Source organism: Larus michahellis, chromosome 3 (genome assembly GCF_964199755.1).
Source record: "Larus michahellis chromosome 3, bLarMic1.1, whole genome shotgun sequence".
Lineage (NCBI taxonomy): Eukaryota > Metazoa > Chordata > Aves > Charadriiformes > Laridae > Larus > Larus michahellis.
Window position 1 is genome coordinate 37,899,624 of NC_133898.1, and position 25,683 is coordinate 37,925,306.

At 38.2% G+C, this 25,683-nt stretch overlaps 1 protein-coding gene across 7 annotated transcripts in view; it reads left to right on the top strand.

The window, feature by feature from the left end:
* The window catches only part of KIF6 (kinesin family member 6), a 179,959-nt gene that overhangs the window by 145,318 nt on the left and 8,958 nt on the right, over positions 1–25,683 (top strand). For 3 of the 7 annotated variants that reach the window (XR_012586107.1, XR_012586108.1, XM_074579707.1), the window contains exons 17-21: positions 10,994–11,078; positions 12,001–12,136; positions 13,740–13,828; positions 21,307–21,438; positions 23,387–23,493. Coding sequence is in view for 2 of the 7 variants with exons in the window: in XM_074579707.1 (XP_074435808.1) it covers positions 10,994–11,078; positions 12,001–12,136; positions 13,740–13,828; positions 21,307–21,438; positions 23,387–23,493 (549 nt within the window). In the remaining 5 variants the exon portion in view is untranslated. Of the gene's footprint in view, positions 1–10,993; positions 11,079–12,000; positions 12,137–13,739; positions 13,829–21,306; positions 21,439–22,862; positions 22,949–23,386; positions 23,494–25,683 lie in introns of those variants that run through there. The other 4 variants (XR_012586109.1, XM_074579708.1, XR_012586110.1 and 1 more) reach the window with 4 other exon arrangements.

The window sequence follows — 25,683 nt, forward strand, 5'->3', positions numbered from 1 at the left end:
TAGAAGTGAAAGAACAGCATGATCAGTACCAGAATAAAGCAAGGACAGACAGCGCTGTATAATGCATCGGGGTACTACTGCAGGAATAATCCAGCCAGTGTTAGGAAAGAATTTCAAAGAAACTATTCCTCCAATGCACTATCTTGTGGTGCTCTGAGAAGCTGCCCCTACTGTATATCCTATACCTGATGGAATGCAAATATGTTGTCTGATACATTTCTGCGTATCTGGAGAGATAGAATTGGGCACTGCTGCTCTCACTTGTCCAGAGTGAGCTATCATACAATCAGAGAATGGTTTGGGTTGGAAGGGACATTTACAGATCATTTAGTCTAACCCCCCTGCCATGGGCAGGGACATCTTTCACTAGATCATGTTGCTGAAAGCCCCGTCCAACCTGACCTTGAACACTTCCAGTATAGCCCATGCCACTAGAAAGGCTGGGCCACTATGTTTTTTATCTGTTGAGGATACAAGGTATGTTTAGGAAGCATATGATAGTTTTCTCTGCAACCATCGCAGCATCCTACGTATATATAACATATATAACATTGATTAGCCTAGTAATTAATAACTGTCTTGAACTCATCTGCTGTGAACTGTGTGAATGGAAAGCACATAGCACTTCCAAACTGCTGGTTTGCATCAGAGTTGATCTCTTATTTAAATAAATCCATATTTAAATAAAATGAGCTCAGTTTCTTTCACTGCCTTACATCTTGTAACTGAGATGCCTTTTAACTTTGTTCATATGAAGCAGGAGAGTCTTGATCTGTACTAATGCCATGAAATGAAGAGACACAAGTGTTTTCAATCACAAAATGACAGAAGCTGAGGAAAGTGGCAGCCTGTGTTTTCCCACACAAATCCAACGCAGTCCATGGAGAATAATAGATGGCCTGTTTTAAGACCATCATTCCGGGTGCTGAAATATGATAGATATCTTATGTATGGGCTAAATAAAGCACTTCAGAGAAATAATCTGTTTGAAGTCCAGAATTTTAAGATTTATTTTTTTTACAAGAGATAAAGCAACATGTCCCCAGTGATGCTAGCCATCCAAAGATGCTTCCTCTAATACCATGTGTGTGGGTTCATGTATTTCCAGTCTGTCAAATGTGTACTTTTAGCTTAAAAAAAAAAAAAAAAAAATGAAAAGAGCAGTGTAGTCAGTTTGCAATGCCCTCAGAGTAAGGGAAAGATTTCTCTTAGAAATTCACAATTTTTATATGCACAATGTTTCTGTGTGTTACGTTCTATATATTTATGCTTGAAATCTCAAGCAACAGCGGTGTTTTTGTAAAAGTTCGCTCGCTATTCTTGTGCATGCAGGGCACTGATTTTATTCCTAGGGTGACCTCTAGTGGCATCAAGGCCACTCTTTTTAGTGATGGGTTTCATTTCTTCAGTCTTTCTATTTCAAAGGAAAAAAATCAGAAATGGTTAAGGTTTAAGGTTTATTTTTGGAATTCTGAGCTTGACAGAGATCTGGTAAGATTGTTCTTGTTAAAAAGGATGACGATTTTCACTATTGCTAAGACAAAGATATCAATAGCAAAACTGGCTGAAAATTCAGAAACAAGTACCTCTGCCTTTTTTTAAGACAAGAGTTATACTCTGACAAAGATAAAGTTACTTTTTAATTTGCTTTGTGCATTTACTGTAACCTATGAAGTGCTTTTAGAAATATTTACCAAATCAGTTTTTAAGCAAATGCTTGAAATAGTGATGGACAATTAATTTTGAAGACATATATAAGTAGTTATATAGGATATTGTATGTAGATTAGAGGATCTGTATAGCTTCTTGTTACTGCACTGTATTTAAGTCATTGTAGTTACTCCAAATTTGTCTTGGAGGAAAAAAGCGTAGGCTTTAGCCTGTGGTAACTGTGAAGTTACACACCCTAACAGACTTGGTTTCACATGCTATTTTGTGCTTTAAGTCAGCAGAATATAAGGCTAAAACTCTGAGCTCTTGAAGAGCTTTTGTATTTCTGTGTGTACCAAGTTCTTCTGTAAAGATGATTACTATCAGGGAAAAGAACCACGGATTTGAAGCAGCAGCTAGACAAGCAGCAGTGATTCCCTGGTGGCAGTACTTGATGTTTCTTAGGTAATATATTTTGGGGTTTTCCCAGTATTAAGTAGGAATGAAGCTTAAAACTGTAGGAGTATATTCTAATAAGAAGACACTTCTTAAACCTGGCCATTCAGGCCTCAAGCCCACACAGACCTTTCTTTCTATAAGCTTCTCTTCAGTCATTCCAGGGTGTTTTGTAGTTTTATTTGTTGCTGTGTTCTTTCCGTTACTCTTTTTGGCAGGTTTTAATAGGTGCAATTCTAGAGGCAGCCATGAGTTTTCCCTTACATTGTGTCTTGAAGAAAGAGAATATTGCATCTTCATTGGAGATCTTTGCAAAAATGCTCTCCCGAACTGTCAGAGAAAATTCTGAGATTACTGATAGGTTCCTATTCAATTTCCCCTGTGATCCACTCAACTTCAGCTTATCAGATCTCAAAAAAGAGCAGACACATCTTTGGATCAAGTGATATTTTTATTAGAAGTCATGAACTTGTAGCACAGCTATCCAGTTCTCAGTTTTATTGACATTGACTTCAGCATTTCACTGTTGTAGGAACAGCTTGCAGTCTCTGTAAGCTCCCTTGCAATAAGTATTTGTTCTGAAATACTGAAAATTTCAGTGGGAATTGCATTATTATGTAGAGACTCCTGCCGACTATTAAGTAAGCAAGACAGAATCTGGAGATGAAGCTTTCAATTCTCTGATTCGGTCTACTAAGATTAAGATATTAGGAAAAAGTTGCTATGAGAATAGTAACACATTAAAAGAGGTCCTCAGAGAAGTCTGAAGGATCTCTGTCCTTGGAGTTTTTTGCGACATGTCTGGAGAACCTAATCTGATTCAGTTTTCACTCAACTTTTGAGGTGTAGGTTGGACCATGCAGCCTTCCAAGGTCCCTTCCAACCAGAATGATCCTGTAATTGTAAGACAGGAGTTGAGGTGGAGTGAGCAGAACATAAATTTGGTTTTATGCACACAGTCCACTGATTCTAGGCCTAAGCTTGTTTGCTTTAGCTTCAGTGTATCTCAGACTAGCCTCTCTTTATTGGCTCTAAAAAGCTGGTAGGATAACCAGAAGTAACTTACAGTTTAAGATGCTCAAAACTTCTTTCTTCTTGGCTATGTCCAGTGAGCATGTTGGGCAGCTTGACTAGTTCTCTATCAATCAAGGTTTCCTGTGTGAGGGCTCTTTGTAACAAACAAAAGTTCTGTAATCTAAGGAACTGTAAACAAAAAATGGAGCTCTTTCACATCTGAATTTGCTTTGATTTTTGCAAGGTAAAGGTCAGACCTAGAATAGCAATTTCCATCTGATCATGTAAAGCACAGGACAAGGAGTGAATGAGAAATAGCATGGCTAATGTGACATACAGTGTTTCAGAACAAACTGCAAATCTGGTGAAAAACTTCTTCCATTTTACATTTTGCTGAAATGGCTAAAAGAATTAATTCACAACTTTGCTCAGAAATGTTGGCATGTTTAAGATCAAAGAAAATAATGACTTGGAACAAGTAGTTAGTAATAATATCCCACAAATGTACAGAGGATGGATATACTTCTCCAGATAAGAATCTTGTGGATAAGTTGTAATTGTTTCTGGGTATGTCGTGATTGTCTCTTATCAGTATACAGTAGAGTGTAATTCAGCCAGCAGCTACCAGAACATCGAGCTCGACGTCCTTTCCTTCATAGGTCATAAGAAAGAGCTGAGTTATGAGAAATGCCTAAATACCTGTATTCTTCTTGCACCTTCTTGAGCTGGTAGCCCACCACGGGCAGCCTAGCTGTTCTGCAGCTGCAGCCAACGGGTACGTACATGGGAGGACCAGCAAAAGTGTGGCACTCAATGTAGGCTATGAGTGTGGCCAGCAGGGACAGAGGGTCCCAAAACCATAATCTGGTCCCCATAGCTGCCCAGGTTGTATATGGATGGCCCTGAACTAGCACGTGTGCCAGAACACTGAACAACATCAAAATGAATCTTCTTAAAGAATAACTTCCCTGCTGACATGAAATCCCATGGTTGTGGCTTCAGAAATTTCCTGGAAAACTCGTACATCATACCAACATTTAGAATAGCTTTCAGGAAACAATTTTAGAGGGTTAATGGAGTAGCCAGGTAGGAGAGTGGAAACAAAACTTCTGTGGTGCTTTGGTCTTTATTGTACACTTTACTGATGTGAGGTCTTAGCACATATTCCCTGCTATTTGCACAGAAAAAAAAATCAGATCTGTGATAGAGGTGCTTCAGGCCCAACACCTTTTTGTCTTATCTGGGGCAAGGATTAAACTAAACACTGTATGGTGCAACCCTATGCTCATAATATATTGATTTCACCAACAACGGTGTAATTTTCCTTTCTGTTTTCCATCTCCTCTACTTCTCTTTTGCAGATGAAAGGTCTTTTACTAATACCTTGCAGCAGAAAGATCAAAATTGTTCAGGCTGATATGCCCATATACATTTTTTTGGTTAGTATTCACTTCTTGAATCAAGGTCAAAACCTGATTTATTGTCTAACTTGAAGTGACACACCAGTTGCATGACCTATACACAGCTGAAACAGCAGCAGTTAAGTATAAAACATGTATACTTATTTTTCCTTAGTATTCTTTCAAATGGCATTGATATAAATTCAGTGTACAGTCCAAAATAAATGTTTTTGTGCATTGTTGAGAGTGTTTGTACTGACAACCACAGCCAGAGCTCCACACAGAATGCAGGTAAAACACCCCTTAGTTTTAGAAAACATTAGACTTATTGAATTCATCCCACAGTTGCTGTGTGCACTGCATTCCTAAATGTGACCTGCAAGCACAGGATTTACTGTGCATGCCTGTGTATATTGCTCAGGCACAGTAAGGCTGGTACTTAGAACTGCAAACTGTACATCTGCTTATCTGACAATCCCCAGTAAGAAATGTCGTTGCACTAAGCTTCAGCATCTCTCCTATGCTGTGTGACACTCAGTGTGACTGCACCTTTAGCACCCTTAGATATTTCTTATTGTCAGTAAAGTTACGCTATATTGTTCTCAGGCAAGTTCTTAATCTTGACCAGGCATTGCTTTACAAATGTTATGGTCTTATTGCAACTGCAGTCTGCACACTGGTGGCAGCGTATTCCTAATGTCTGAGTTTCATGATAAGCAACCAACTTCAGAAGTGTTTTTCATGTTTTCGTTCAAGAAAAGCATGAAAAAACTTATCAGAGAGACTTTTTTTTTCCATGAAAGCTCTTGGATGTTGTAGAAATGAATGCTAACAAAGCCTCAAAATGTATGGATGACAAACCACGCCCCTTCTTGGGAGGCAGAGAAAGATCATTCAAATATCAGGTGTGGTTTTATCTAATATTATGAACAAGATAAACAATGCAACAATAATCTCATGTAATCAAATGGTAAAATGCATTTATTAAACATAGGCAAGAATCTGAGTTGGTAGGGGTTTCCTGACCCAGCTATATTACTAGTCCACTAGATCAACCAGCGTGTACGGAATATATTAAACTTGAAGCTGCCTTTTTTTTTTTCCAGTCTATTGTACTTGTATATTTGGAAACCAACAGAGAACTTCTAGCCACAATGGTTTCAGAAACTTTTATGGCTTTTGTGCAGCTGACATGAAGGCAACGCCTTCTGTTTCATATGCCATGTATTTTCAGGAGCAAATATACAGATGACTAGTTTCAAAGAAGAAACTTGAAGGAATTGAAGTGTGAGTCTGTAGTTAGCCAAAACATCTCACAGAGACTGGAAAAAATAGCTCCACTTTCCAGGTGTGCATTGGAAGTCCGTTAGTTTGAGCCAATATTAAGCCAGTAAAACAATAAACAATACAATGACACAAAGAAAAGCAGCATACCAATGGACCCTTTTACTAAAAATCAACAAACTACACATGCCCTTAATACCCCACACATGCACAAATTTGTAAAGTGATGAAAATAGGACAGTTTGTTTCAATGGGCAAAATTTTCAAAAACCTATTGCATTAGGGTAAGGAGTAAATTGCGCTAAAACCCATAATATACTCTTCCAGACATTAGGGTATTTTCATCTTCTCCTGAGTTTCATTGTGCATACCCATCTTTGCTATTGTATAAGGTACACACATGGTGCCTGGTGACAAACAGGGTGACGTGGCCCAGGGGAGGAATAAGAAAGAAGGGGAATATTACTTGTAAGCTGATCCTGAATAACAATGGATGGGTAGTTCTTTTTAAAAAACCCAAATGACAGCATACGCTCCAGTTTGAAAGCACTGAAGCCCGAGTTTGCCAAAAGCTGCAAAGCTGATAAATAAAGCAGTAAAAATATGAACTGGATACTGAAGTCAATTCTAAATATGGTTACTTCAAGTAACTATAAATTTAAGCAGATAAACACAAGACTATCCAGTGAAAAAATGAAAATCTTTGACTGCAAAAGTACAGCTGGAGGGCAGGGCACAATGTTATTTGAGGCACAAGACAATAAATCCCTAGGAGTTTGACTTCTAGGATACACTCAGGTCGAGAAATATATGAGCACCCCAGAGAGTATAAAGTTCAGGGTCACTGAGAGTTTCTTGCAAAATTTTCTGACTGTAGACAAGAATCTGCCATGGTATTTCAAGTTGTTGCCAGCTTGCAGTAAACTATCATGATAACACTTGGTATCTCATGCTAGAAATACTGTTTTTCATCCATGCTTGCCATATTGCTTTGAAATAGTGATCCGCTTAGCAGGTGCTATCTTTTCTTGCTGGTACTGTGTGATTTGGTGATGTGGAATGTCTTGTAAAATTTACTATGTCCTGTGCTCCAAAATTTGCCCTTTCATTAGAATAAAATCATTATATCTTAAAAAGCCTCTTACGGTCTTCTTTACGAAAAAAAAACCAAACCATAACCCACAAACCTTCATGATATGAACCGAGTGTTAACTTATGCAGAGCTCACCTTCCTCTCTAAGCAGGCAGCTGGTATCAATTGTATCCTGTGCCTCCCTCCACCAATTGAGTTGTATCTGAAGATGAAACGAAAACAGTTAGCCTGAAGATAAATATAAAAGTTGTTAGCTATTCCACTACTCAATGTAGCACTGTCAAAATTTCTTCTTTACTTCGTGTGACTCAGTACTCTTAACAAAAGACTTCACAACATGGAATTCATAAGTTTTGCCACTCAGCTGTATGTGCAGTTACGCTAATGTAAAGGAAATAATACTCTTTATGAGCACATTGCTGACTTCTGCTAAAATAGCTCTGCTGTATAGAATTGGATGGAGTTATGCCAACAGAAACCCCTAACATACACAGAGGCAATGTTTTCCTAAACATGCACGTCGTACCTCCCCTGCATCCCTGAAACCTGGATCTGCATTGTCCAGGATCAAATTGCAGCAACTGCATTTGTTTCCCAGGAGACGTCACTGGGGCACTAAAAGTGCACGTGATATTGCAGTCGGCTGAATGGCTCATCTCAGTTGATGCACTAAAAGCATAGAGCTGAACTGTACAATCAAGTTTCATATGACAAACTGTCAATCAATGAATTAAAAGTCAACCCTGAGTGAACAAAGCAGATACCAGTTTGTGTTCTTCTGGGCAGTTGCAGAAATTATATCTGATAGTTAACATTTCAGCAGTAGCACATCTGCAGTTTTTAACATATTGCAAATTTTTTAATGTATATGGGCAAAAGTTGGGTCTTGTGAATTTTCAGTTTTTCACCATTTACATATACTTCGTATATATGCTGTTAATACATAGATAAAATGATTTGATGTTTTAATAAACATTTTCTGTTTCTGCATGGGCAGGCAGATATACCTGACATACCATAATAAAAAGAAACTCTTTAGGGGAATAAAAACCTGTAGCATAAAGATAGTATTTCTTCTTGGGTGTCTATCTTAAATTTGTGATTAAATATTATGCTTTCTTTGTTTTACTGTCTGTCCACTCAGTTGGCCCTCTCATGTTATTTTAAAATAACTGAACCTGCGTACTGAAGAATGCTAACATTACACACGAGATCCAATGAGCCAGTAGGCTCTGCCTTAGCTTCCTAGCTTCAGCTGTAGCTGAAATTGCCTGAGCTGGTGGGAGGAGAGGGCTGTGAGGCAGCAGCAGCAGGGGCCCAGGGGCAGAAAGAAGCCACTGCAGGAATTTAGGAAAGGTAAAGGGGGAAGGGGAGAAAAGAAGTAGCAGGGAGTGAGGAGAAGGCAGAAGCAGCAGCAAACAAAAGGGTTGAAATACACCCCACCAGACCATAGATCTCTTTTGCTTGGAACATCAGGAGAGAGCCATGTGTTTGTCTGTATATATTACAGTAGGCAGATTCATAAAGGTCTAGTCTTCAGAGCAGAATGCTATTCAGTTCACAAGCACGTTGTTGCAAAGAGCAGGCATGACAAAAAGCTGAAATGGAGACTGCAACAGCATGGGAAAAGACATCAGAGAATCACAAAGCAGTGCCCAAGTACGCACATCCTGGACTTGACTAACCACTGGACTTCACCTGACACTGTGATCAGATCTCTTCTGCTTTTGCGACTGGAACACAGTGATGGATGTCTTAAGTTTTAGCCATTTACTTGATGAAATATCCAATGCTATTTTTGCTGCTGGGGCCCCATCATCTTGCAGTGTACTCATCTCTTTCCATTCTGTACATACACAAAACTTTGTGCTGCTCACCTTGCCCACAGCTGTGTTTCTTGCTTTCATCACTAGCATATTGCAAGAGATAAAGGGCATAGCTCTATTCAGTGTCGAGGATGCTGGGGCCTTTGTGAGATAAGAGGTTCTCATCTCATATAAAAGGCTTTATTATTATTTCTGAAGATAACTTGCAACCAAATGATCCCTTCTACAGCATGTAATAAGCAGCAGAAAAGCATTTTTCTTGGTGGTTTTGTATATGTGACAAAATTCTGCCTAAGTTTGGCTGCCCTTTCAGAGCTAGTGCAAAAATATTTTTCCAAGTACTAGATGTCCAAATAAATCAGGGAAGGAAAGCTGCAATATTATGGCCTTGCATTGCTCTGTAATGACTAGCAGGATTCGGTGATGTTTTCATGTTCTTCACTTCAGAAACAGCATTAGCATTTTAAGATGTTACTGTCTTCCACTCTGTATTATTTCCCTTCATTGTAAGGGGCTAGAGCCACTACCTCCTGAACGCAGACACCGTAACAGGTTGTGTAAATAGGCCAAATGTACTTCAGTGTGCTCAGGAGAATCCCCTTTAACCACTGCTGAAGACAGCTCAAGCTAAGTCTGGCTGGCTTTCCATGGAAACATACTAAGGATGCTCACGTGATCTGTGAGCACGGCTCACTTGGGAGGCAGTAACTCCCTAAATTGCTTCAGTTTGTTCCACAAGAGCACATTTCTCTGTGTATTCATGAAGGCCACAAGTGTGAAGCCTCAGGAGCTCTGCAGTAAGTGTCTCCCCACAAGCTCCCTGCGCTTTCCCACATTATGCCTTCTCCTGAGGATGAAATCTGACAAATCAGAAAATCCTGATCCCCTGTAATCATTGCAAGGTTTACTGCTTTCCTTAATGGTTCTGTCATGATTATGATGGCCCTCTTATTATCCATTGTGTATAACTTCTTGTATAATGCCACTGTTGTAGCGTCTCCTCTGCCATGATGTTTGCACCTCCTGGCTTGCGCATTCACTTTAATATTCCTAGCAGTTTATTTTTTAATCTATTGAGGGTACCCTCTCCACAACAAATGTCTTCACCCTATCCTTCTTTTGTGATCTGCTCATCCAGCAAAGCCTTTCGATGTATGATATGAGAATTGTGCATTGGCTTTATCCACCTTGGCTGTCTGTATTAACATTAACTGTATTAAGTACGCCAAAAGCTTTTCAGTTGCATCTGTATTAAGCTACAGGCTGCTACAACAAAAGATTAATGGTTTCAGCTGGCCCGTTGACAAGCGGAGAGGGGTCATTACTGCCCTCTTGTTCCAGACAGAATTCCTCTCCTTGAAGAGAGGGTGCACTCCTCAGGCCTCATGACAGGTTGACATAGAATTTATTTTCTTGGCAGAAATAATAGTTGGAATGGAAACTTGCATGTATTGTACAGCAAATCTTTTGTTTCTTTCATTTTTCTTCAGTTAAAAAGGTTAAACATGTTTTCTTGGGAACCTTAAGCTGTTCTCATTCATCCTAGAAACAGAAACTGTTGTAACACTAGCAGGTAACTTTACATTTCCTTTCACTGCTGAACATATAACCCATGATAGGAAGACTGTTTTGCCATTTGTCAGAATAAGCATATTGTGTATTGCATGCTAACTAGCTCTGTTATAGGGTAGGGAATTCCTAAGCTGCTTTCTTAGGTTAACTTAGGCTACTTCTAAGGTATTTCCTCAGTTCTCCTTTACCTTGAAAAATTTCTCACATAGTTTCAGGACATTTTCCTTATTTATACTAATTGTCTGAATTTATTGCTTATCAAAGTTAATTTCTCCTTCAGGATGTGTCTTTTACTGTCCTTTCTGGTGCTCTATTTCCAGGCACAACATTGCTGTTCTAGTCTTGTCTTTGTAGCCAAAACTGTCAGGCTGAATGCATTTGGTAGGGTTTTATGACAAAGACAAACTTTTAAAATGGACTGGTAAACTCCCTTTTATTCATATCTAAAATGAATATTCCAGTCTTTACTGGGAAAAAAAAAATGAAAAGCAACTTAATTCAAATCACTAGTTATCGAGTGTCTCTTACACTAAGTAAGGCCTAAATAAGGAATTTAAAGAAACATTTCCAGAAGAGAGAAATGGTTAATGATCCCCATTTCGTTACCTACCTCTTAAAAAATAGGTTTTATTCTAATTAGAAGTTGCTTCTTTTGATATCATATGGTAATTGCTTACATCTGATCATTTCTTCTATAGCTGTTTCCAGTCCTTCTGAAGAGCTAAATACGCTTGATCCAGTAGAAGAGAAACTTCGAAAGCAAATGGAAGAAGAAAAAAAAAGGTATTAATCGTACCTCAAACTTCTGCCATCCCTCAGAAGATAAATTATACTGACAGTATATTCCAGTTAGTTACAATTCTGCACACACAGCTACCCTCAGGGTTTTCTCTGACATTTTCAAAATGTCAGCTTTGTCGTTCCCTAATAGTTTTTAAATTTGTGTGTATGCTCTTGGTTTGTCTGTAAGACGCCACAGTACACAAGCGGGGAAAATTTATGCTTGGGCCGATGGCTATAAGTAAATAAAAATATCTTAATGTCCTCCCTAAGGATTAGTGTTAGAAACTTGTTGTTTGAATCCAAATGTATTGTGAACCTTTTTGGTTGATTCAGAAATATCCTGGCTTCCTTGACATAAGGAAAACCTTTGGGCTATGCAGCATTGACTAAGTGTAAATAATACGCAGAATACGCGTTGGTTAACCAATCCTTGCTCTAATGTTGCTGTAGCCAGGAGGATAGAAGAAAATAGATGCAAGGATATCACTTCTAAGTAATTTGCTAGCCTTTATGTTATGTGCAATCTGTGATGGTAAATCTCCAACTATATGTTAGCCAGGAGGCCTCATTAATGAAGCTTCCATCTGAAAGGGGAATCAGTCTCAGCTCTTATCTGAATCCAGGCTCTGTCAACCAATTGTTTATTAATGGTAACATCCTGAGAAATCAAAAGAAATAATTGATTATTGAATATTTGATTGAACCTGTATTTTAATTGTTAATCAATAGTGATCCTGCTTGAGTGAAGCTCTTATAAAATATGAGATGTCTCTTCCTACCACCACGCTGTCTGTGTCCCCTGCATCTCTGATTATTACATAGTCTTTTCTAGTTTAAATCTGTTAACTGTTCTAGGTAGGATAAAGCTTTGTTCAGATACGTGTCGGAAGATCTGTAATACACCTTCTTCTTCTCATATTAGTTATAAAACAATGTTCAATCACCTGAAAGGGCTGAAGGTAGAGATTGAGCACCTGCAGCTTCTTATGGAAAAAGTCAAGATGAAGCTCCAAAAAGACTTCGAAGTCTGGTGGTCTGAAGAGGCAAAAAATCTACAGGTATGAAATAACTTTGTGTTTCTTCCATCTTTGTGTAAAAGTAACATCTTCAGTCATTTCTTAAAGAAGTAGTTAACTGACTAGATAGAAAGGACTGTGAAGGGTGGGATTTTGAGCCTGATTCACCTGTGTTTATGCCAATGTAGATCAGACAAAGCTAATGTGAATTATGCTGATATGAAGCACAAATGAAGCAAAACCCTTGCTTTTTGCTCTATTTTCTGTTTTGACATTCCCCTAAACAACTTGACTGAAAGCCAATAATGGTCCCAAAATGCTGAAAACTCTGATGAAAAATAAAACAAATAGAGGAGACTGGAAAAAATAATCTTTTTTACTGCTAGCAAAACTATGATTTCATCAGGTTTATGACGTGAGTATTACAGGATGGCAGTCATAGCTGTAATATGGACAAATCCCAGGAAACATAATTGTTTTTTAGCTTCCTTTGTTTGCGAAGACTCCAGTAACCTCTCAGCTTTCCTGAGCTCCCAGCGGGTCAGCAGCTCTCAGCACAGAACCTGTGTCCCCTCACTCTCCAGCTGAGGCCCACCACTGCCATCATTGCCTGTTTAAGAACCCAGCAGAAACAGAGTGCTGTAATTTAACGACTTGTGTAAAAACAAACTAAAGAAATGTCATTTTAAATAGTGTATTAGAAGTTTGTAACACAGTCAGTCTGAAAGCTGTACAGTTTCACTAACACAGGAGGCAGTACAAGAGAACGCGGAGGGGAATCAACTGAAACAGCAACATAGCTTTCTTATGCTCCCCTGCTGCCATTTTTTAAATGTCTTCCAAGTAGTGACATGGCATCGCACAGCAAAGCACTGCCATGAAATGCACATCAGCCGAATGAAAAAGAGTGCTGAGTGCAGTCCATCCCATATCATTTATTATTAACTGGAACAGAAGATTTACTCCTTGGGGAAATGTTGTTATAAACAAAGAAGTGTTTAGCCAGTATTTTGTTTAATTCTCATGAGTAAAAATTTAAACTACATTTTTAAGAAAACAGCCTAAAGTAAATACGGAACTTAACACGAGGAACTTAGTTATCCATAATGTGCCACCTAACTAACTAGCTTAACTTCAAGTTATCATTGCAAAATACTTTTCAGGTTAAAATCCCTAACCATATTAGTGGCAAAGAGGATAATGTTTTAGTCACTCTCCTGTATAAATATTTAGGCTTTTCAAAGCACTGCAAGTAATATTCTTGAATCCACTGGAGCACATTTTCCTCTATCACTTAACAGGAGAGGTCCAGGATTCAGTCTCTCATGATTCATCAGTAGATTAGAAAACTGGAAATCGGGATTGATTTCTTGGATCTTGACCTATCTATACATCTGAGCTCCCTAAGAAACTCAAATCGGCAAGCACATGCTGTTACGTATTAAAAACCTGTAACTTGAGCTTAAAAATACTTGAACCAATCCTAAACACTTTTCCCTTTGTTCAGAAGTGTTTGTCCAAGTGAAAAAAATACTGTGTGATTCAGACTCGGTGTTTTCTGAATGAGTCATTGCCTACCTTGGTATTGCTGAAACCTGTAGGCCAACATAATCCTACATAATTTTGTTTTTCAATCTAAACCCAGCAGGAAAAGCCAGAGATGATTAGCTCACCAAATACCGCAACTGTTTATCCCCAGTTTATCAAATCCTCGCAACATCTATCAACTAACAGGTAAATTGGTATTTTTTTTCTTCCTTCGTTCCTTCTAAGAAAATGCAGTTCTAGTAGAAGTGCAGTTCACGAGAATGCTTTTGCAAATATCCCACTCAAACATTGCATTTGTAGTTGCAAGAGAAATGACTGTGTAGAAAAGGAATTTTTATCATTCGATTATTTTGCAATCATATTGAAGGTAGCTTATTGTAACTCATTTCTTTTGACTTGGTGGTCTTGGGACCCTGGAAACCTCTCACTAGGGATCCCATGAAAGATATCTAAGAAAAGCAAGCCTATTATCAGTCAGTTTTCCTATATGAGGAGACTATATCTCCTTTGGAGTGTATTCAGGGGGCTGCAAACCAAAAAAAAAGATTAAAAGATGATTTAATATACAGCCTAGATAGACTTGCTGTTGAAGAATATCCTGGTGCTACGTTTATGCAGCATATTATTCCACAATGATATTGCATTTGATATTGTAAAACACTGGTGCATCCTTTACAGCAGAAAAATGTAGTCATCTTGGTTGTTTCATCATCAGTCACTTCTGATTTCAAAACCCCTAATTTAGATTTGTAGTAATAGATCTTTCATAGCCTTCAAGCAAAGTAGAATGCAGGAAAACATACCTGAATGTGCAGATTTCCATATTCGTTGACAATAAATGGAGGTGTTCTCTCTCCTTCCCTCTTCCTCTCCACCTCTCTCTTGCTCTCTTTTTCTCTCTCTCTCTCCCCCTCCTTCTCATTATACAGTTACTATTTCTCTGATGAGTGGCTTTACCTACAATTTTATAACAATACTCTGCATAAATGATGTTTCCTGCTTTGCAGCAAACATATATATCCTACATACCATTAAATAAGGAATACTGGATTTTCTTAAAACCATCAAATAGATTCTGATTTTTATTGTAAACTTTGGTGTATCTATAGTAAATGCTCAATAGTCAGTACAGAGAATGAATTTCATAGTCCTCTAAAGTTGTCTAAGAAGGCATTTTCAGATGTCCCAAACTGATGAAAACTGACTCTAGTCTTCTCTGCTTCAATTCTTATTCTGTGTTCTCTCAAGACTTAGGCACTATTTGCTTTGCAAATGGCTGGCAGGTTTAAGGCCTAATTTGAGTTGTTTCATTTCTGGTTTTAGGCTGAAGGTTACTTGTCCCACAGAAAAGCCGATGGAACAGAATGTGAGAGCATTTTTGGGCTAGCCTAGCACAAAGTCAGCCAAATTAGCTCAAGCAATCCATGACTGTCACTCTTAAACTTTGAACTAAGGACTTCTTGCACAACCTCTCTGCCCTATTGGTCTTGGGAAAAACAACTTTCAGTTGGTGTGCTCATGCATTGCTCAGGAGTGTGATATCTTTTGCAGTCTGAGCTAGAATTAAAAAGAACATATGATAATGCCCAGGCACTTTCCAGTGCAATGGGAGACTGGCCTCCAGGAGTGGTAATTTCTCCTTTCCCGACCCTAGCTCAGAAGCAAAATTGCATAACTGTTTTCTTTATAATTTTCTTTTAAACTTTTCTTTCAAATGCCTTTACCGTTTGTGTTTATTGCTGGAGGACAGGTCTCAGAAAAGTGTTCTAGGATTTTGAATAGAACAGGGGAAGGTGCCTCGTTGCTTTCAGAGTCCCGTGCTGCTCCACACGGTCTCTTGCAAAATATCACGTTCTTTATAATGAACAGTTTCTCTGTGTCTAAGAGAATGATGAACAGTTCTAAGAGTCTAATGAACAGTTTCTCTGTGGACATGTTGACTGAGATTGACTGGATGATCCTTGCATACATATCACAGACACAGAACATTCATCTTCTTAAACCTAAATTGTAGAGGGAGTCAAGATGACTATAGTTTTGTTTTCCCATCTCTGTCAATTTTCTTGCAATGATCTTTTGAAGTTAACTACTCTTTCCTCCTCATAGTTCCAGAAAGTTGACCTTATTTTGTGTTAGGCTGTTTAAGCATATTTTACACAGGTACATTTCCAGTGTGATATATATGGAAGTAGAAACACTATTTCTGCTTTTTGTGAGGCGGGAGCTGCAGGCTTAACATCTTACTGTGCATGAAAATTTACTTTTCCCCCTACTTGAGGCAATAACATTTTAGAGTAAAAGTTTCCAATTTCACAGGCTTTAAGAGTATAAAACAGTAGAATATTTATTTCCCAGGGATTTCTTTGACCCCAGTTGACACAGGAACTTTACTTACCAGTTCCCATGATTGTGTAGGATAAGTCCAAGATACAATTGCTCCTCTCAGTTACATCGTCCTGAGACATAAGTCCTTCTTTGTGTCTAACTCACCTAGAAATCAGCAGTCTCTCTCTCTGAAATGATATGGCTATCTTCACTCAGCAGAATAACCAGTCACAAAACCAGAAACTGACATAAATTATATTTGATATAATGTGGTGTAAATAAAACCTATTTCCAAGATGCAATTCAGTTTCACAGGTGTGTTCAATAGATATAAGATCTAAAACTTAGTGGCTGCATGTCAGAAATCTAAGACTGCTGTTGACAGAGTAAGTATGCAGTAAAACCATTCAGACAAACTCCTGACTGTGAATGGATATAAATACAATTTTCAGGATTAGAAGTAATAAATTATCTATCTCTGCATATAAAGGATACAGGTATGTTCCATAATCTTTCTTGAGTTTTATTTGTGAGTTTGAACAAAATCTTTCAATCTCCTTGTAGTGCATGATTCACGTGGATTGTTATTGTTTGACACACCTTAGTCATGTTACCAGAGAAAATTAAACCTTGGGAAGGGAATGTGATAGCCTCAAATTTTATTTTATATTAAATCAATTTATAACTAAAATAACAGAGAAGGGAAGCTGGTAATCCTTTTGAGGCTTAAGAAGGTTACACACATATAAAAGGCACTTGATTCATGGCCAAACATGTCCCTCTTTCAATTGAAAAAAAAATGGCTGAATTGTTAAGTGTTGAAATGAGTCTGTGTTAATAAAAGAGTTGAACAGTGAACACTTCTGCCTTAGTCAGTATGGTTTGAAAGCCATTGGCTTGATCCTACTCCCACTAGAGTAAGAAGTAAAACATTGATTTCAGTGACCACAGAGCTGAATTGGGGAAAAGGGTGACATCATGGTTATCAGTGGGTTTGGCATGAGAAAAAAACATGTCTGCATAAGAAAGGTTATTTGTTGAACAGGTTAAAAACATTACCAAATCTGATATACTTAAAACAGATGAAACCAATAGTTTGTATATTGTAGAGGCTTACAGACTCGTGCTCATTAACCCGTTGAGTAGATTCTGCAGGTTTCCAGACTGTATTTATCTTTGCTTATGTCTTTCATATGAATTTGCAGAAATATTAAATCTCATCTGATCTGAACATATTACCTAAAATGAAGAGCAACTGTGCAAAGTGGAGAAAGAATGACCCATCTGTATATTTCAGACAGAAAAGGGTCTAATCAGCAATCCCAGAGTCACATTACAAAGAGAAAGGAAGAGGAATTTAAAATAATCATCAAGAAGTTATTTTATTCAAAAGGAATACTTAATAAAATCCCTCAAACTTGAAAGAGAATACCCTACTTGTCCATACTGTCTCTACCATAAAGCTGCGGTGCTAACTGCAACTCGTACATTTATGACTCTTAATGGGTTCCTGTCAAGTCTGCAAAAATTGTTAAAATGCATGTCGGGCTCAGCACTCCATGTCTGCTCCACTTCAGAATTCAAGCACAGTTTTGTTCATCCTCATATAGTCTTCTCCCACATTGGCTTTAATTTAAGAAATTTATCAGATCCTTATCTGTTCAAGTTACTTTTCTCACTGAATATTTAATTTCAATAGTGTTGAACGGTTCTTGTATTCTCCTTGAATGAAGAAAATGTTGGATAGTTACTCAAATCTTCTGAAACAAATTGTATTTTTTTTCTTCTCTCAGAAGTAATGCATTCCATTTTAATGCCATCAGATCTTTCTTAACCTCATTCATTCCCTTTTACTGAACCTCATTTGTCCTGTTCCACCAAGCCCCACAATATCTGCAATCTCAGACTCCTTGGCTCTCCAGCTTCTTCTTCAAAATCTTCCTGTCACTTTAGATTCCCTTGGAGATATTTTCAGATAACTCTTCATGTTCTCCAATGACTTTAAGCATCAGATTTTTTAACATTTGTTGTCTTAGATTGCAAAATTTACTCCCTATATTAATGCTTTATGAAACAAGGGAAATGTTTACATGTTTTGCAGCATTTTCTGTCATAATAATTTTTCATTCCTGCCAATTTTTACTCAGCGTTACGTGATGATAAAATATAATCTGGGAATAACATCATTGATTAATGACATTTCAAAGGTTTTCACATTCTGTTGGTAAGAATTTAACTTGAACAATTTATCTATGAATTTGCAAGTTAGGCCAAATTTGATTTTGTAACAAAAACACTAAAATGCTCAGATTTTAAGCAGCTTGAATCTTGCCCGCCTTTACACAGAACATCTGTTCCCCACATGTCCAAGGCTCAGATGACTGGAGAACTACAGCTGAGGGTTCTCTAACATTGCAGAGGTTGCACACCTTCAAATTTTACACTTTCTGTTTTAATATACCTGATTTTCCACTTTTTTTCAGCTGATGAATCAAGCATTCATACCATGACACCCTCATCCGTCCAGCTCCTCTACCCTATGTGCTTGATGGGGCTGGTCAGTCCATGGGACAGTTGTTGCTGGCCCTTGGGTTCCTGCAGCAAGGGAGACACTGCCGCAACACTGTGTACACCTCTGTAGCTGCTGCCCCATGTCTGACTGAGGCATATAGCCCCAACAGATGATCCCTCAAAAAAATCAAGTTTCCCACTGGGTGGAACTTTAGGTACTAGGTTTAAAAAGAACTGACACGTGTGACGTTGACAGACTATCTTTAATCTCCAGAAAACTCAGGAATTTTGCTGAAGCTGTCAGGAAACAGTGCTTAGAGACTTCTTAAATTCAACTCCAGGAAAAATCAGATAGATTCAGAATAAAAAATGGGAATTATACATTGTCAAAGGAACCTGAATAATGTTAGAGCTTAGGAGACAGGCAAAGAGACAGGACTTTTGCACCTTGTATGTCCATCCAAATCCAAAGCTGTGATCTAGGAGTGCCTATTTACACATTACAGAAATGATGATTGGAAGGCACCTCTAGAGATCTCTAAGGCAGCCTCTTTCTTGAAGGACTGTCATCACTAAATCAGGTCAGCTATGGTTTTGTCTGGCTTTGTTGAGCATCCTGAGATGTCCAGTCCTTCAGGCTTAATACGCAGAGAGGGGGATCATTATAATGACTTTCCATTAAATTTAGAGTAGTACTAGCAAAATTTTTCATCTTTTCTCATCACTGGAACAGCATCTAACACTCAGATGAAGGAAGAGAGTCCTGGCTTCTGAGAACAGGCTAGGAGCAAGTTGCGTCTGAGCGTACAAACCACCGCACACCAAAATTACACTCTTTCGTCCCATTATGATTCAACATATCTTGCAATGCCATAGAAACATTATCAGAGCTACAGTATGAAGGATGCAAATTATCCCCATACAGGCCATCCCTCTGGCCTAGGGATTAGAGAAATCTCTGGCATATGTAAAACATGGATTTGAGTTCTGCCGAGCTGAGGGACTCATTTGTTAGACTAGTACTCTAATTATTAACCTCTTATATGGAAGCAGCATTTTGAGTCATTACAGAAAATAGTTATAAGCTTCCTTAGAAATTTCCTTAACTTGCAGGAGAAGAGTTTGCATCCCACAGACAAAAATGTCCAGCTGTATAACCCCACAGGCAGAGGGTAGGAGTTTAAGGCCCAACTCTGAGCACAGTAATGTTAATTTTGGTATACTGTCCTGGGTCCAGGAATCCACTTGAAAGCGAGATCCCTAGAGGTCAAATCCTGCCTCACCTGTAGTGTCGAGGGTTTTTAACAGATCTGAATCTAAGTCCCCTTTAAATGGGGGTTTAACAATTTTGGAGAATAACTTTTGTTTAAATTCAGTGGAAAAAATGAGTTCAAACATATACACTACTGCAGCTTAAAAATAAATTACTTCAGCTGACTCACAGTATTTATAAAATTACACATTCTGTTCATGGCAAATAAAAAGCAAAGCAGCTTATTTCAGTGAAAAGAAAGCAATGGAGAAGGATCACATGAAGTCACTTTACCTTACATTTGCTGCAGACTAAGAAGAGTCATGGACAGTTGCTATGGTTCAGTTGATGTGTAGTGATTTATATGACTTGGATGCCTATGTATCTCAGGGCACAGACACAGAGTCCTTTTAGAAAATTGAATTTAAGACCCCAAATCACTTAGTTTTTAAGAACTGCCAAATCAATGGAAAAATGTTCAGGAAATCCTAAAGCAGAACTACGATGTGAAGTTCCCAGATATTGTTAAACCACATAGTAGGTAATAACATCACACGTCCTTTCTAGCTCTTGTAATGTGTAGGTGTAATAAAGTATGGAATATTATTAAAATTAAATATGATATTGCTTTAGTTGAATTAGGCTGAGTTTTGAGGTCATTTTAATCCATTTAGGCAGGTGCAAATGGTATGGGACTTGAGGAGTTAAAGAGAAACATTCAGTAAACCTGGAGCTGTTCATTTGAAAATGACTTATACTCTTGGGCACAATACCTTCTGCAAAACTGAACCTGGCACAGTGTAATACAGTAAAATTTTAGTAATAAATTTCTTTCCTTTTTCGAGTTCTCTGCCAGAAATATCAATTCATCAGCCAACAATGAACAAACTACTGCAGAGTTAGAAAAGCAAGAACTTGCCAATCCTGCCATCTACTGGAAAAATCCTAAAACTGACTAATTCAGTGTTTCCACTCTCTCTAAGATTGGCACCCAATCCGGCAGCATCCACACCGCCTGGGGAAAGGAGAGGGTCCCTAGACATCCCATGGCAGAAATCTGCCTTCCTAGCGGAGAGGTTCCTTGATAACGGTATCTGCAGAGACAGGAATGCACAACAGCTGCTTGCAATATATTTGGCCATCATCAACAAGCCACATCCCAAAATCCTCACTGAGTTTTTATCTAGTCTCCCACTGATTTCGGTAATAATTTTGCCTGACTGAAGAAAGAATGGAAAATGAGCTAAGGCCTCACTTGGCTAATAGTCAGTTTGGGAAGTAAGTATACCATGACAAACTGTACATCAGATACATCAAAGTGCTTTACAAGCCCTGCTTAGAAGACAAATACTAAAAGTATAATCTTTATGACCTTATTTGTCATTGTTTCGTAGCCACATTCTCTACATAAACCTAATCATCACTTGGCTTCAACTGAAAATCCTCTTCCAGTAAACAAGTGCTTTATATAGATAAAAAACATCTTGAAAAACAGCTTCTTTGTAGTTACTTAGCATGTATTAATATTCCCTCCACAAGGGCTATATTCTTTCCTTCATTTCTGCTCCTGTTCCAGTTTTTCAGGCACCACAAGAGTCAGCCCTAATGAAGATCCAGCTGGGAAAAACAATTCAATCACTTCTAGCAACCCTACTTTAAAAACGAGGGAAGGAGCGTACCGGGGCTATTCAGAAGAAAAAGCAAACCGGTAAGTAATGTAATGCCTAGATAATGCTCTATCCGTTTCTTCAACAAAAGTTTCCTTGAAAAACAAAAATAAAACTGAAAATGCAGATTTTCCTCCAGCTTCCAAAACAACATGAAGGCTGTCCCATAGCTTTACACCAAGTAGCTGCATTATCAGGATTAAAGAGGTGGTTTCTTGTTTGGCCTGAGGCTTTTTTCCCCCATAAGCTTATGAATCCTCATGACTGTGTCTTCTCAGCAAGAGAAAGGGACTCTGAAAGAGTAAATAAAAGCTTTTAAAAGGAAGAGAGATCAGGGTATGTAAGTATTGCAGAATGCAGGAACTACTCAGAGTTTTTTTTCAGTCTCGTGATTGTGTCCTTAAAATATTTTGAGTCTCCCTCCTACAAACTACTTTAGTAAAATAAAATGATACCAGCAGCTCGGGTGTGTCAGCCTTGGCAAAGGTTACACATCATGTTTTCTCAGAAGAGGTACTGCTTTGTGAAAATTAGCTTAGCAGGTTAATAGAAATTGCTTCTTTTTTTTTTTTTTTCTGACAGCTTCTCTGTTTTTTCTAATGTGCTCATTTCCATGTTCTTTTCTCCCACCAAAACTTCATGCCAAGTCAGTATACTTCCAGAAGTTACATTCTTATTGTGCTCAACAGTTCTGGCTATTAAGGCCTTTAGGAAAATATGGTTAAGTTACTATTTTTCCTACTGCATTCAGAAGAACAAATCACAAGGGGTTTTTTCTTGCATTTTCCAAAATGCCCCATTTCTAGAACAGAAAAAAATAATGGAAAATTTCATCCCCCAAAACCTAATGTTTTAAATTGTATTTGTGTTTAAGAAAAAGAGAAAGAAAAAGAAAAAGAAGCTGAAATGGAATTTAGACAGTACCTTCTTAAATATATTGTGTATTTTTTTGGTTTTTATATTGTTGCTAATCAAATGAACATCAACGAAGAGAATAGTCCTTTACTAGTATTCTGAGATGATCTTGTAAATTACATGAAAAGAGAAATTTTATTAAGTTTTTTGTGTTTTTTTTTCTTAAGTTTTATTAAGTTTCTGATATTTTTTCCAGAATTTTGGTTCACTAGTTCAGCAACTGAGGACTTATTTAGTAGCACAAACCAAGGATATCAGACTTCCGTTTTATGCCAGGCACAATTATATTCTGCAATAATGGAAATAACTATAATTACAAAGGCAGGATATGTAAAAAAACAGTTTCTCCCTTTAGTTCTACTTGTCCTTCCATACTGTAATTTTTATCACTATATTTCTCATTTCATCATTAGTGCTTGATCTTTTAAACAAGGCTAAAGACACAGGGCCAAATTCTTAGCTGATTAGAATAGCTTCATTGTACTACATCATCTTATACCACTGGAGGGGCTGTCAAAAGCAGAGGTAAATCAATGATTTAACTGCACAGATACGAGATCTCAGCTGGGACTGGAGACTCAGCAGCACAAAGGAGCTGCCCCTGTCACCAAATGTCACGTGATTGTTTACTTCTGGGTATGTATGAAACCTGAATTCCCTTACAGTAGGCAAAAATACTTTTGATCTGTTCACATAAATAGCAGCATTTTTTCCTGGAGCAAACAAACATGTGGCATAGCCACATCCATCATTTCTTTGGCAAACTCACCATATTAAGCTTTTCCGCTCTGCACTAAGTCTTTGACTCAGCAGTAAAATATTTTAAACCCCTTATGAGAGGTTTTACAGCTGATAAGCATGTAGCCCTACCAAACTAAAAACATATTAGCTAATCTTAATAATCTACATAAGAGCATTAAGAAGACCTGAGCTTGATTCTCCTCTGAACTGTGCCATCTCTAACAACGTATCTGGAGAACAAAGTCCACCGTGCTGAAAAAAGAGAGAAGATAATGGAATAGAAAAATAACCTTCTTACTCAGTTGGGTCCACAAGTATACTTTCTTATTTCAGGACCCCACCAAGTTCAAGTACATCTATTCCTCTGACTGGAGACAGCCAGGCTGATGCTGACATCCTAGCTTTCATTAAAGCAAGACAGAACATCCTGCAAAAGAAAGGTAAATCCTGCCAAAAAATAGGAAGCCAAACCAAAATCTTCAGCACGGCATTTTAAAGCCAAAATAGCTTTATTCCACATTTATACTGACGCAAGTGAGAACTGCTTCTGGCTTAAGTTATATTACATTATGTTCTCAGCCGTCCTAAACACTTGAGGTTCTTCACATGTATTTATTTTAGTAGCTCAATGCTGCAGTGTGAAACTCCGAAGGCTGTCTGTTTTTCTTAGTGAACTTTCCGGGGCAGGCATGCAGCCCGCAAAGTGTATTTCTTTACACTTAAGTAAATGCATTTTGAATGTGATTTCTTGATGATGAAAATACCTCCAAAGTTTTCTGCATGCATTTTCTTTAAACTGGCCTAGTTTTCAGCTGATACAAATTTAGCTGTAACAATTGGCATCAAATAAATATTACACAAATGACTGCACCGTACCCTACCTCATGAGGCAGACTGGCCCGCTGTGTCTAGCAGAGTATGCCCTTAACAGGTATTTCACTCTATCAAGGACTAGTGAAACTTTCTATGGGTATTTGTCACCAAATCAGGTACTGAGAGCAATCATAGGTAGGCAATAAAGTTCACTCTACAGTGTAGATAAGTAAAATTGGCAGGAAGCAGAAAGCAATAAATACACAATGGTGGCACTGCAAGGTAGCCTAAAAGTAATTCATCATGATAAAGACAAATGACCTGCGATTTTCTTTTTTCTTTTTTTTGAATAATAGTTTTTAGTGGCAGCAACCAATTAGACAGAAGATGAAAGCAGTAGCGGTTACTGAAGCAATAACTTTCCATCAGCACTTGAGTGCTGATGACAGCATTATTCAGCAAGCTATCAGCACCTGGCAGATGGTGTTAGCACTGTCACAAAGTGGGGTTTCGGTATCACAGTGCTTATCAGAAAACCGTCAGGTAAACACACAGTGGCTAAAAAAACAGCCTCCCTACACTCATCCAAAGCAAACACTTAATACACTTAGGCTTTGGGATCCCTTTTGTCTTTATTTAGAAAAGCTGTTGGCAGGTTTCTTCTGCAAATGAAATCAAGTTGAATTTATAGGCAGCCTACCAGAAGAAGGTTAGAGATGTGTCTTACAACAAACATTTCGGGCCTTTAGAAGGTCCAAATCTGACCCATTCTGTGAAGTACAGTAACCTAACTAACAAGAGCCTGTGATCATCTCCTAAATCGTACCATATCAGGAATGTCTCTCTCAAATGCCTTTTCCATCCTGACTGTTTTTCAGCCACAGGCTGTTACCTAGCGTCATCCGTCAGTTTCAGAAGGGACTAGGCATTATCAACATTGACAACTATTAGACCCCAAGTTATAAAAGTTATTCTTACAGAACAAAGGACAGTCAACACTTTTACAATTGTTCTGAAATTCAGTTAGACAAGATGAGCTACCAGCTGCCCCAAGTAGCTGAAAAGGAATGAAGTAATATTTGGTCATCCTGGCAGTGCAGGGCTGGAGAATGCAACCAATAACTAAGCATAGGCAGGGGAATAAAAAGTAAAGAGGCTTCATAAGTATGACCAGCATATTACAAACCTGTAGGGACCTGACATCTCATAGATAAGAGACAGCTCAGCAGCAAGTTGTCAGAAGGATTTGGAGTCAACCTGACAGGTAAAAGAAGGCTTTTCTTCTTGACTGCTTGTGAGGAAAGGGAAAAACTCCCAGATTTGAAGGATGGAGCCACTAATAGCAGGAACTGTTGACCAAAGAAGTTTGTAAATCCTAGTTTAGCAAGATGAAGGAGAGTAAAATCTATGGATTAGTACTACTAAGGAATAACTTTGTGCTTCAGCACCATAGTGAAACTTGAGAACATTTATGAGGTGCAGTGGTAGCCCTTCTAACAGGGAGAAGAAAATAGGCTGAGAGACTCCACTATTCCCATATCTGCGACGGCATCATGTGTTCCCTTTTCCTGTGAGTGCATCACTTCACTCTTACCTGACTTGTTTCTAGACTAAAAGGAGATGAGAGGCACATCAACTGCTGTAGTTACTATGTGAACAGCTGTTCATTATTGGCTATATAGTTTCCAATCAGAGTTTTCATCCAAAGCAAAGGACAGCTGGAGGGTTCTCCTTTTGAGGGTGGAGATGGGGACTTGTTTTTTTTTATAAAGAAAAAACTATCAGAGTAGAATTGAGCAGAGAGGAAGAGTAGAAGG